This window comes from Anopheles cruzii, chromosome 3, assembly GCF_943734635.1.
Source record: "Anopheles cruzii chromosome 3, idAnoCruzAS_RS32_06, whole genome shotgun sequence".
Lineage (NCBI taxonomy): Eukaryota > Metazoa > Arthropoda > Insecta > Diptera > Culicidae > Anopheles > Anopheles cruzii.
In genome coordinates, this window is record NC_069145.1 from 63,063,935 (window position 1) to 63,077,591 (window position 13,657).

The 13,657-nt window shown below is 48.9% G+C and overlaps 1 protein-coding gene across 1 annotated transcript in view; it reads right to left on the minus strand.

Annotated features, from left to right (window-relative positions):
- Window positions 1-9,547, minus strand: part of LOC128273628 (transcription factor E4F1) — a 44,606-nt gene extending 35,059 nt beyond the window's left edge. The window contains exons 1-2 of the mRNA XM_053011641.1: window positions 9,259-9,547; window positions 8,107-8,115 (exon numbers count right to left, since the gene is read on the minus strand). Of these exons, the coding sequence (XP_052867601.1) occupies window positions 8,107-8,115; window positions 9,259-9,547 (298 nt within the window). The remainder of the gene's footprint in view (window positions 1-8,106; window positions 8,116-9,258) is intronic.
- Between the last annotated feature and the right edge of the window lie 4,110 nt (window positions 9,548-13,657).

The window sequence follows — 13,657 nt, forward strand, 5'->3', positions numbered from 1 at the left end:
TGACAACATTTCTGGCATAATAGCAGCATTTTTCGCTGAGATGTTAGCTTTTAGTTCTTCAATGGTCTTCGGTTGGCTGGTATACACATTACTCTTCAAATAGCCCCACAGAAAGAAGTCAGCAGAAATTCGGCAACAATAAGCACGCACAGTTTTCACAGTTACGGCGCTACAATTTAAGCCCGTTGTTTTGTAGTAAACCGATCCATAGCTAAAACCTTATACACTAACGTTTCAAAATCTAGCTAATTTGTCAAAATCGACTGAAAAATGGCGAAGTTATTTGAATAGGTTCTGTCATGATGGCGCACCCTGTACAAATCCGTTGACTTCTCTGAAAAGTATCCTCTATAAGCTCAATACAATCTAATTATGTGTGTTTTTTTACCGGCGATTACGACATTTTGCTTCCTTCCCGTTTAATCACAATTTAAAACCAATTCTTAGGCAAATCAACATAAACTTTTTACGTTTACTCCATGTTAGCTCAATCATTATGCTCCTTAGAATCGACATTTAAAAATGCCAGGGAAAGACGTTGAATCCGCGAAATAGGGAAAAGGTGTTTAAGGCTTCAATGCACGCCACAAATGGCTGAAGAGATTAAATTTGGCTCTTTGTATTGTTATAAATGTTTTTATATTTATGTGTGTTTTTGATATGCATTTTATATATGGCACTTGTTTATCGTGTTTTGCGTATGTTTTTATTGATGAAGGAATTTACCTAACAAATTGATCAATTTATATTCCAGCAACGTGAAATGAGCATTATAAGTGTCGAAGGAACTTCCACTCCAATTTTGCCCCACGAAATAGTAATGCCACAGGTATGTCGCATGATTTTTGTTATGTTTTATTCATTTGTGATTTTGGTTTTACTTTAATTTTACCCTTATCATTGAATGATGTTTGTGTAAAATTCAAATCCCTTTCTCAAATCAAGTTAAGGTAACTCTGCCTGAGCACCTCAATCCATGTATCGTAAATATGAATCGTTCTGGTTCGTTCGCTGCCCACAACCAAGCCATAGAAACCCAGACGTCGGGCAAATTGTTGTGCGAATGTGGAAAATTAAAAGCCAAACAATAATAACTCCATTCCTCCGCCACCATCAAGAGCCAGAACATCAAAATCTGGCGATTCTGGTGGGATGTCTCGCAAATGGCCACGACGTCTGAAGCAGCGTTCGAAAAAGAAGTCCAAAGTGAAGCGACACAGATCGAAAATAAAAAACCGAGAAGTCGCTGGAATCAGTTAACAAACCGACAATCCAAGAGCCAGACAAAATCCCCTCAACCCAGCGGAATGGCGGAAAGTTTTAGGCAACCACCGAACACACACTCGTCTGAAGAACGGAGTAGAGAGAGCGAGAGAGAACAGAGCGGTCCATTGCATTTACTTAATTGAAAATTATTTTGCTCCGTACTTTTAACCGTATTAAAGTCAGGGCCGCGCGCCCGGGACACCGACGGTCTCCTTGAGTGCACTCCCGCTGGCATCACCATTTTCCCACTTCAAACGGATCCTCGGAACTTCCGCTGGCGTGGCATGGGAGCCCCGCGATTCAATGATGGCGGCCACCGTGTGTCCTCCCGAAGGCGCATGCTTAATGTCTCGCCCCGGGGAATCGTTTCATCCCGTTTCATCGGTGGTGTCCGCAGACTGTTGCACCAAAGATGCCGCCGGCCAACAGCATCACTGGCACTCGCCTTGAATCGAATCGAATGCACTCGCTTTTGTGACGTCGGCCGCGAAACCTTTGGTCCGGACAGTATTTGATTTCTGACGGCTCCCGGATACGGTGACCACCACGTCCGCCCACGGCGGGCCCCGTTGCGAGCAAATCTTTCACAATTAACTTGCAGCTAAACCATCGCCTTCACACACACACACACCGAGCACGCACGTAAATTGAACTCAACTTCTCAAGTGATTGCGGCGCGGCAGATAGCTGATGAAATCTCTTGGCGTTGCCCACGAAATGTCTCGCAACGCATCTGGCTGCGCGGCTGTGAGACAGTGAACGCTCCACGTCAAGGTTACGAGCGGCGGTGGCGAGATCATCACGCAGCACGTAATCAGAATTCTGGATAATTCTATTAGCACTAACTGACGCAGCTGCCGTGATAGCGAGATGCGCCAGCCCCGGTCCCGACCAAGGCGAACTAGGAGCGATTAAAACGCCTGCCGGTCTGAGGGGGCCCAGTTGTCGCAATCTGTGAAGTGATTTGTGCTGTTGCTTCCGCCACTAAAAAGCGATAGAGTCATATCTCCCCAACTAGTTCGTTGGATAGAACTTTTGGTTCTCGGTTCCACTGGATTCGTGTCACAATCACAGCCGTGAGGGCGTGGGGATCGGTGCCATCGATTAGAATGAACTGCTAATGAAATGATGCTCAACTCGCAGCAAATCCCAACGGTGTATGAATAATCCACACGTGTGCCGGAAGCTACCCCGAAAACCCAGGACTTCGCCCCGAATTCCTCATTTATATTCCATCTGCATACTCCGGCTCGCAGGGCTCCGGTGGCAGAGCATCCTGTTGGACCATTTCTTTTTTGCTGTCCGGGATTTTTTTTCCCGGAGACCGATCCCGACACCGCCAGTAAACCCGGGAACCCGGGCAAATGGTCTCAAAACTCCTCCGGTAGCTGGCGCTGGCCTAATTCATTTAGTCATTAATTAACTGCTATCCATGCTTTTAATACGGTGTACATCGCCGGGTACTTCGCCTTCCGGTAATGTACCGCTCGCGGGTTCCTGGTTCACAACAAAGCGCACCGTATCGATGCTCGCGAACCGTTCCTGGTTGGTCCTGCCAAAGATTCTGGCCCCCCACATTATGTGCCGACCGCGATACCAAATCGTTTTGCGAGGTTACCTCACGTAGCACGCAGCGCGCTCGTCCTTGGGCTTTGCTCCCGGCGGGAGTATTTAATGTCCGCCAGAACGGTGAGCCAGACTGCTCCGGGGATTCGGACACCCCCCCGGGCCCCGTGCTTGGTCCGGCCGCGGCTGGCCGGCGAAACTTTGAATCAAGGATAATTTAATTACCGGAAATGTATGAGACCTGTATCCAACGAATGTGCGCCATTACTGTTCCCTGTTTTATCCCGTCCGGTGGCAGATTCACACCCGGCCAGCCGGTCTCAGGTGCAGCACCCAAGCACTCCCGGGAGGCCATTTGCAGGCCCCGTGAGTGACGGGCGCGGCTAGATAGAGTGAGTCTCGGCCACTTTTTACATAATTCATTCGCCTAGAACGCCCCAGATTATGATTTAGTTCGCTTCGCTTGAAGCGCACAATTTGTTTGGAAATTTACGCAACACGTTCGGAGATCCCCTGGACAGCGACGACCGCTGGGGGACCACTTCGGGAGCACACACACACACATCGGGATGATAGATGGGATGGCAAGCCGTTGAAAGATTGGTCGGAAAAAGACATTAACGCCAAATGGTGCCTGGTGACCGGAAGATGCGACTAAAAACTCGCACCAAGCCCCAAAAAACATCCGCCGGCCGTTCTCGGCATCCTGTGACCCCGGCTCCGATCGGAATGCCCGGTGAAAAAAAGGCAGCGTGAATAAAATAATTCTCCCCAAAGCGAGTGCTACAAGAATCTGCATCCGGTATGCGAAAATGTGGTTCAGCTGAAGCTTATGGTTCCAACTTAACTGCGGTCTGCGGTGACAAAATCGGGCCAGGCGAGCACCAGCAGAGAGTAAACCACAATCACTGATGATGACTGCTGACTAGAAACGCCTGTTCGATCGACGGCCAAACGCCATCAGCGATGCAACACATGTTTTTGCCCGTTGCCCGGTTATTTGTTCGAGGATTTATCATCTCAAACACTCGGGCGCACTCTGGTGTCGGAGTATTGAAATGTGGTCTCCAGACGAGCGGTTCGATGCTCCACTTTCTGAACAGAAGTTTGTAAACAATTGTACAGCGTTTGGCTAAGAATTTACTTCAGCTTCAATCTGAAAATTTTGGCTTCTTCACTCCGGACCTAAACAGCTCAATTAACAGTCCACAGCAAGAGCGTCCTTTAGCGCCTTAGGACAAAGCGTTTTAAAGCACAGCAGCAGCCGCACCATTCCGACCATCGTTTCGATGCGGTCGTTCCAAAAAATTATCCACATAATTGATGCGATACATTTGTTCCGTTGGCTCATTTGAAATATGTGTGTCATAAGATTTACTGTTCCGTCCGCGGCTGGCTGGCACCGGACGGCGGGCCGAACCGATCAACCGGCGCTGCTGCTGCCAACCGCTTAAGACAATCGGGAGCACCAACGGCGACGACGACGACGAACGCCACTGAACGCCTATAAATAAACTTATCTAATCGTAGTTTTTCATGTCGTTTTCGCATTACCATTAAGACGCTGCTGCTGCTGGCTCAAGACGGTATGGTTCTGCTCCATAGGCCGCCCCAGGGCTAAACAAGACGTGACCGAAATGTGCATAAAACCGCTGGCTGTTGGCACATTTGGCTCGCCCGAGGGCCGGGCCGGATGATCCACATGTGGTCGCAATCCAGAGAGCACCACGTCGGGCACACATTTCGTTTGACTTCGGTCACCCCGATTCTATGACAACATATTCCACGGCTGTTTTTTTTTATGACGGCTCCCTCAAGAATTCAGTCAAGTTCAGACGGTGTGGTTTCATTCATGAAAACCCGAACCGACCACAATCTGTTCATTCACCAACCGCACCCGGGTGTGGATGCGCGTAAAAGATGTCCGCGTGGCCGCACCGAGCCCGCTTTTCCCGCGCGCCGCACTTTGGGCGTGGAAAATCTCGCGCTAAATGCGCCCGGCTTTGCTTTCGGTCGATTTTTCACGCGCCAACACATATGCGGGGCCTAACGACCGGCGCATTCCCAGCTTTGTGCCGGGTGTGCCTTCAAAAGGACTGACTTGACTGACTAGCTGGCCGGTAATGAGCGCCGTAATGGTTGACACTTTGTTTACACATTTTCTCGAGGCGAGGCTGCGTGCTCTAGGCGCTCGCCGTGATTTATGGAATTTCGTTTAATGAGCAATTAATTATGATGGGCTTATAATGCGACCCACCACCCCCCCGATTCGCCGACGGTTCCCACGCGGGGCCCCATCATGATGGATGTTGCGCAACGATCCCTGCCATGCTGTTCCGGTTCCGGAAACCGGTGGAAAACCGGCGCTTTCGAAAGCGGAAAAATAATTACCGAGCGCCAAATTAAAATGGAAATTGGCCCATGAATAGCAAACAGGCTGGCCGGCCGGATTATGAGCTAGTGGCGTTAGTTGCGTCCCGTTGAACGCACACCGATCAACCCGATCCCGATCCGGGGGCAACAGGTTCATAAATAATAATAAGCATTCGGTGGCATCGCATCAGAATGCATGGGCATTTAAATTTTAATTATCGGTTGTTTGACAACCGAGGAGGGCCATCTGTTGCGTCGGACACTCGCCCCACGCCCCAAAAACTCGCCAAAGGATGCTGGGCTCGATTTTCCGACCACGACGTCCCATGGTGTCCCAACAGCCACGTCGAAGAACTTCACCGTTATCTTGGCAAACCATTAGGCCCAGGACGAGGCCCTGGACACATAGCACTTTGGCTCCTGCCGAGGCCGAGTGGTGTGCCAACGTGTGTTGACGTGTTTGCGTTACCACCTCGACCGCAACCACCACCGGTCACCAAGCCGAAGCAGGTCTGTGGTCCTTCATCTCTAATCTTATCCTCACGCTCGCCAGCCATTGATTGAGTCCTCGGGTCTGGGTAGATCACCCCCCAGACGGCAGGCTGACCGATTTGCTGACCGACGCCTGGACGACGCCTGGACGACAGTCGGACACTTCACTAGGATGTCGCATGTGTCATGCAACTCTAGGCCTGGGTAACTGGATCTCTGGTCTCGCCTCGCCGCCGACACCCATCAATTATTGGCCTGTTTAGGGTTTTGCAGTAACAGCTTTTAATTTATTCCTCCCAAGACGACCGACCCCCTCGTCGGCCTGACCGTCTCCGTGCGGGACCCGCAGGGGATGTGTTTAACGTCAAAGTAAACAACTCTTGATTCGATCACCCGGATGGGGTGGGCAGGGACGAGTGCGGCACCGGGGGGAGCACTAATGCATGAGACCTCTTGTTAGACGAATTAGTACCGCAGCTCCACCGACGGTTCGCAGCCAAACCAGAGCCAATTGCCTGCTCTCGAGTTCGGGGAGGGCAGAACGAAAGCACTCTCGGGGCCAAGTGAGCGTGAAATTTTTGCAAAACCCCTTTTTCGACCGCCCTCCCTTTTGCTGCAGTTTCTTTTCCTCAGTTGCCTCCAGTTTTCTGAAGACCCACTGGCAGCGGGTCGAAACGATATCGCACCATATTATGCTCTGCCGCGTTACGCCTTGACTTGATGCCCGGGCGATGTGTTAGCGTATCGCTTAGCAAGCAAACATACTGTTGCAATAAACTTGTCGGATGGTGTCGAAAAGCGAAACGGAGGCAAAAACTTACTGCGGTTCCTTGAGGACTCCAAGGGAAAGTTTCTATTGCTTCGTGCCACTCAACGCGAAGTGTCGCCCAGGTTATTGCTTCCTCTTTGGCTGGCGATACGCATGTTTACCGCACGGCATGTTGGCGATTGGCTCGGGAGATGTTACGATTAAAAATAAACATTTGCCAACGAACGGGGCGAACCTCGGTGAGCGAACGATTTCCCGGAGGCGCCGCCGGAAACTGCACTCCGTGGTGAGGCCCACTGTTAATGACAGCTACTTGTGACTCATTTGGCGTCCGAGAAAGACAATTTTTATACGCTTAATACGTACTCTCAATGCTAGAGTCGGGACAAACACCAACCAGTGCCTTATTTGGACCGATCTGATTCGGTGCGGTGCCTTTTTCCAACGGCGGCTGACGGGAATAAAACAGGAGAGTTGGTGCCGCCAGCCGAATCATATTTGCATTTAAATAAAACGTTAACACGTATCGTATCTTCAATCGGCGCCCAAATGAACAACCAACCAACCAACTTGGTCCCGATCATGGGTCTGGTCTGTTTGTATTTACTTTTCATTCCGAACTCGATGCATAAGCTTCCTTTCGGCTCAGAGGAGGCGAAGAAAACCGGGCCCACCACCGTTCGCTGTAACCACGCTGTAAATATTAATTACCTTTCTTACGGCGAAACGGTGGACCGATAAAAAATACATATTTTATTCGGCTGCGAAGGCAGAGCGACAGCACGGGAAAAACGGAATGGAAATTTAATTTATCAAAAACAATATTTCATCATCACATGCCAACGTGCGTTGTTGCGCCAAAATTAGGCAGCGCGAAGCGAGCACTGAGCGCTCCTGCGCGTCGTCCGTCGTCCTGTGGGCTTTTCCGGATGGAACCCGACCAAGAAAAAACTCGCACAACTCGCGAGTGCGAATCCGATCCCCATCCATCTTTATTCTACGGATGCCTACGGAACAAAAAACACGGAACGGGCAACATAAAATCATCACACAGTCAAAATGCAGCTGCTCGGTGCGGCGCAGGTGCTTGGTGAGTGAACTGCCCCATCCGACCGACCGACCAACCGACGACGGCATTCGGGGCGGTGGCTGCAACCACACACCCGGAATGGATTTTTCCATCAGCTCAATCCCACCGGGACATAGCCGTGGGTCGAAAAAATTAACAAACAATCCCCGAAAATTCGCCCAACCCGCCCGACATCGTCATGTCGGGCCAAATCGTGGACGACGAGACGCCCAAAAAAAAAACAGCAGGACACTCGGACACACTGGTGACAACACGGGACACTCGCACTCGCAACATTTAAGCTGCACATCCCTGCAATGGCCGCGCGCGATGCGTCCCATCACGGAAAATCGCGTTCCCCGGTCGCGTTTTGTTTTTGATTATTTTTCAATACACACTCGGCACAAACATCCGGGGCCCGGAACTGCACCGGAACTGCCGTGCCACCGGGTGACAGTGATGCTAGGCGACGTCCGAAAACGCGGATGTCCCGAAAAAAGCGCTCACTGCGTAATTATTTTTTCGTCATTTTTAATTAACTCTAGCATCGGGTCAGCAGCGGCGGCGGCACCGGAGGCCCCTTCTGGGGGGGAACACCGAACGGCTGGCCGCCGCGGCGAACAGAAGGGGCCAAACAAAAAATCCTCCTTCGGATTACAGTTGAAAAATTTATGGATTAAGGCTTTTTTCGGCTTTCAGCTCCGGCCACGGGTTTGTTCCGAAAAAGTGGTCCCCCGGCGTGAGGTAGAGGAGCCGGCGGGGTTGGGCGAAAGACTTTGGCGCAATTTGTCCCAGCAGCGCTGGGGCTTCCACGGGGGTGTCTCGGTGAATATGAATTATGGTCACGTTGACAGAGCCGATGTGCGAGCCGAACGGCAAGCTCCGCGCGTCGGTGTCACATCGGCCCCTTGGTTTTCCACTTCCGGCTTCCAGCGTGGGGTGCCATTTCGATAAATTACTTTTCGAAAATGCTGTCGGAACATGGTGCTGGAGAAGAAGCTCATAATTTGTGGCCGAACGAAGGACTTTGCGATGCTCCTTTCGTTTCATAACTTTTATCAATCAAAACGAAACATTATTTAATCCTTAACTGAACCCTATCATAATCGCAAAATGCAAGTTTGTTTGCTTAAAAATCCGAGGCCCCGACAATTCGTGGAGTCTGTTCCTTCCAAATGAACCCATCAACGTCCTTCGAATAAAATGCGGTACGGCGTTCCGAAACCCCAGCACCACTAGAGGACGGCTTCCAAACACAGATAGCATCCGATAATAATTGATTGCAATGGCCGTTCAATGCGCCGGCGCATAATCGACAGCCATGATTGCTGTTTGGGGTAAGACAACTTAACGACTATGCTGTTGGCCACCAAGCATTGCCAACATTGTTGCGTGGTTCTTTAATAATAAAGTTTTGTTTTGCCTGTAAAATGTGACACACAAATGGTACAGGCAAACAATTAATTTAAACCTCTCAATTTGTTTTCTAGTAAATGAACCAAAATGTCATATTTGTTTTGTTCGAAAGATTTACATAAATTTGATCTGTTTTATGGTTTACAGTCGCAAAGTATTTTGAGCTCGCTTTTAGGCCAATTAATTTGGTATAATTAATCTAATGCTACGATTGAACTGATTTTCGACAGCATCCTGCACCTCGAATAATAGCACGTCATCAGGTTACGTCTTCGTTATCTATGCTCAGTTCCCGATGCACACTTACCGTCGGCTTTTCCTCTCGGCGTCACCACCTTGAAAGCACTTGTCATCGACGCACCGTGGCCGGTTCCGTTCGAACCCGGGTTGCTGGCCGGCGATAGGAGCAGATTTGGGCTCGCGGGTCCCGAGAGGATGGCCCGGTTGCCGGCACTGGCCGCGTTTTCGTCGTTCATTCCCACCGACGGCGCCGTCGGGCCGACGGTGCCTTCTTTATTGTTCAGCACAATCATACTGTTGTTGTTGTTGTGGTTGGTGTTGCCGGTCGCACTCACATTCAGCTTAATGTTCACCATCGTGACACTAAAATCCAGGGGCAACTGTGGGGTCACGGTTGGCCTCGCGGGAACTTCACTTACTTCCATCATTTGGAGGGCAGTTTGCGAATTTCTTCTACTTCAACCAAACAATCTTGACGACGCTCGATACACTCTTCTACGGAAGGACTTCACGGAGCAAGAAACCAACCATTCCTTGATTGCAAGCGGAAGGTTCCGTTCAGAATCTGTCCAAATCTCACTATCAGCAGATGCACCATAAATGTTTAACTTGAGTTGAATTCATCTCTCGGTTCTGCTGTCGGCAAAATCTTGCATCGCGATTCACAACTGTTCGTAACTAACAACACCGAACGTGTTCGGGGTACACTCCCGCAGATGGGCGCCGTGTCCTCGGCGAAGTTCAACGTGTGACTGCTCCAACTGCTTTCCATCCGTCAAGGCTCGAGCTTCCGTATCCTCCGCCAGCACACAAGGTGGAGCACTGTGTCTCTTTGTTGCTCCCGGTGTGTCCTTCTCACTTTCTCGAACCGGACCAACGGCAGACCCGCGGGGGTCTCTCTCTAAATCATTCGAACCACGCGGCGAGCACTCCTTCAGCGAGCACTTTTATCACTGACACGTTTATTGTTGTGGCCAAAGCGTGCTATGAAATCTTCGATAATTGCATACCATGCTCTCGTCCGACCACCGCGTCGTCGTTACTGGGCAGGTCACGCCGTTTTCCACCCGTGCCGAGCATGAACCGTGAACCTCGCGGTTCGAAACTCTGTCAAACACTGAATCCGAAAACACTGATAAGGCCCTTCGAAAGGGTGCTCTCGAAGCAACAGATTTCAAACCGCGAGACCACGCCCCTAGCGGGCCGCATTATTTCCCCCATTTTATTTCTCTCCAGTCCATTCATTTGCCCCTAGGAGGTGGAGTCTGCTCTGTCTATTGGCCAAACGCGCAAAACCAATACATGCGACGCAAACCAAACGCATGAACCAAACGGATGAATTCTTCTCTTGAAGCAGAAAAGTTCGCTTTGGCGGAGGAAGGAAAAACAAAGGATACGGTCGCTTTCACCAACACACCGGTACACCAACGCACATGATGATGACGGTTACTGACGGTTTCTGAGAGAGGACGCACACGACCAAGCGGCGAGTCCTTTGGCGAGAGAGAAACACCAAAGGACGACACGCCACAGGGTGGTTGTGAAAGGATCGACAGCAAACTTTCGAATTTATATATTCTAAATCACGGCAACGACAACTTTGTTTCAATTTAAATGAGGAATAACGATATGTTCGCGCTATAATATAGAAAAATTAAAGGCAATACAAGTGAGCGTGTACTTGAAGTCATACTAGGTCGATGCGTCGAGAATCGGGATTTTTTACTACACAAAAAACGTTTGTAAAATTTTAATGCGATTTTCTTTTTTATTCAAAGTATGTGCCACCGCTAGCTATACATTTCTTCTATCTCTCTGCTAAATCATGGATTCCCAGAGGAAAGAATTCTTCAACTTTTTAAGTAAACTAAATAGTCATCCCTTTTCGACTTCCTCGTAGAAAACGAAGAGCTGCTCAACCAATACGTGTCCCATCGATGAAAATGAATGATATTCGGAAAGAACCAAGTCTGGTGAATAACGCGGGGAGGGATAGCAACTCCCATCCAAGTGATTTGATAGTATCCTGAAACAGTTTTGTTTTTTGGGGCGCCTGGTGCTTGATTCCACGGGCCACCAGGCGTCTCCATTGAAAACAGAATTGCTTTTTGGTCGTTTTTCGATCAATGCATGGTTCAAATTGATCATTTGTTGTCAGTAGCGATCGGAATTAACGTTTCCATCAGGTTTTAGGAGCTTGTGAAACACCACACCTTTCTGTCCCATCAGAAAGTCCGTTTTTTGGAGTCCTTCGACGCTTTTTTTTTTAAGTCAAAATCGCCATTTTGAATTTTTTAAACCACTTAAAGCACTGCGATCTTCCAAACACAAGTCCCGACAAGACCGACACACCGACGCACATGATGATGATGGTTACTGACGGTTTCTGAGAGAGGACGCACACGACCAAACGGCGAGTCCTTTGGCGAGAGAGAAACACCAAAGGAGGACACGCCACAGGGTGATTGTGAAAGGATCGACAGCAAAATTTCGAATTTATATATTCCAAGTCACGCCAACAACATAACTTTGTTTCAATTTAAATTAGGAATAACGATATGTTCGCGCTAGAGTATAGAAAAATTAAAGGCAATCCAAGTGAGCGAGTACTTGAAGTCGTAAAGTCGAATTCCTTCGGTATGTTCATAAAACCCCAACGACTATCAGTTCCGTTTATCAAGCTGGTAGTTTACAACGTCTGATCAGCTCGGTTCAGGTGGTTCCATCCGAGCCCGGTAATCTATGTTACCTATTGACGTACCGTGGCCATGGCCACCCGTTATGCCCCGCACACATACATTAGATAATGTTTACGGCATGACGAGAGAACTTTTTCTCCCTCGGAGGGCGATCAAACACCGCGTTTTTAAATCAAATGACCGTCATTAAAGCGGCAATCATGGACAGTGCCCGAAAGCTGACCAGAAACTGATTTGATAAAGCGCGATACGCGAACCGAGGCCGGTGTTTACGGAAAAGCAAACCCTTCGCCGCTGGGTGGCCCCTCAAAAAAACATTCGCCCAAAACACCTATATTGGCCGCAATCTGGTACTTCGCGGCGATCGACACAATTCAAGAAGCAATGGCTCCCTGATAAGCTGCGGGTCTTTCCCGGCAGTCCCCGGGACGATAGCGGATTGGTGTTCTTCTTGTCTCGCTTTTTTTTTATTACACAACCAATATGTTGTCAAATCACGATGAGCGCCATGAGTCAATGATTTGTCAGCGATCCCCCGGCCGCGATAGTACTCGAACGGTAGATAAACAGTACCCGGCAAGTCGTTTAAAGGACAACGTATTATCCCGCGTCAGAAATGTGCTGAGCAACCCATTTCCTGGCGTTTTATTGCAGATATCGGTGGGAATGATAGACACTGTTCAACCGTAGTCTAAATATGTATTGAAGCACGTTCAGCTATTAGAGCGAGATTCCTTAGATTTGAGCCCATCTCGTTTTTTTTCTTATCTCAAAAAGTACGCACTGCGCCGTATGTGTTAATTCTATTACTTAATCGGCTATCTATCGGCTAAAAGTACTTTGACGAAGAAGATGAAAGAGCAAAATTATGAATCATGCAAAACTATGCAACTGCAGTGGCATTTCCTCCACAGCACAAGCATCTTACTTCGGGTATTTTTGATTTTTTTGTATTGCTGGTTATGTTAATTATTGTTGCTGTTCTATTTGGGTTCGTTTTTGCTGTTGGGCTATTGCAGCAATCCATTCTCTGTTGTTGACGTAAAGTGGTCGCATCAACAACAACAACATAGGCAACATAGAGGATAGGTGATAGTGAGGTTGCCCTCTCCGGATGTGGTGAGCTTGCCCTCGAAAAAGAACTGGAAACTTACTCTTATGGTGTGTGACGACAGACTTTGACTTTGAGTCAGTGAATCTTCGAAGGCGCTGAACTTCACTGATCGACTGGAACATACTTTAAGACCGGCCTACCTTTTAGGCTTCAGGTAAGCATCCACCACGAAGTTTTTAGACCAAAGTCTAGAGTTTCTTAGAACGAAGATTCCACATACTGGCAGACAGCTGTACCAAGGCCGCAATGAGACTTGCAGAGAGATCGAGTAGTGGAACCTTCTATCCTCGCCTACGTCCAAGTCCAAGGGGAGATATTCAGTGCCGTCTAGAAACAGCACCCCTTTCGAAGTGCCTATGTTGGCCAATAGCTCAGCCTTATCGCTACCCATGATGTCACAGTGAGATGGTATTCAGTTTAACGACACACGAATGGCCTTTTCAAACATAGATTCATGGAGCTTCATAATCCTTCTGGTAAAGAACGGCATCGTGGATAGCCGCAAAGATAAAGAAGTGGTCAGGCGGTCTGGCGCTTATTACCATGGGTGCGTTAGAGAAGGCATCATAGGATAAGGTTGCTCGAGTTTAGCTGCGATTGCTACAAGTCTACTAGACGATGCCTTGTAGTGATCTTCACTTCAATCGACGAAG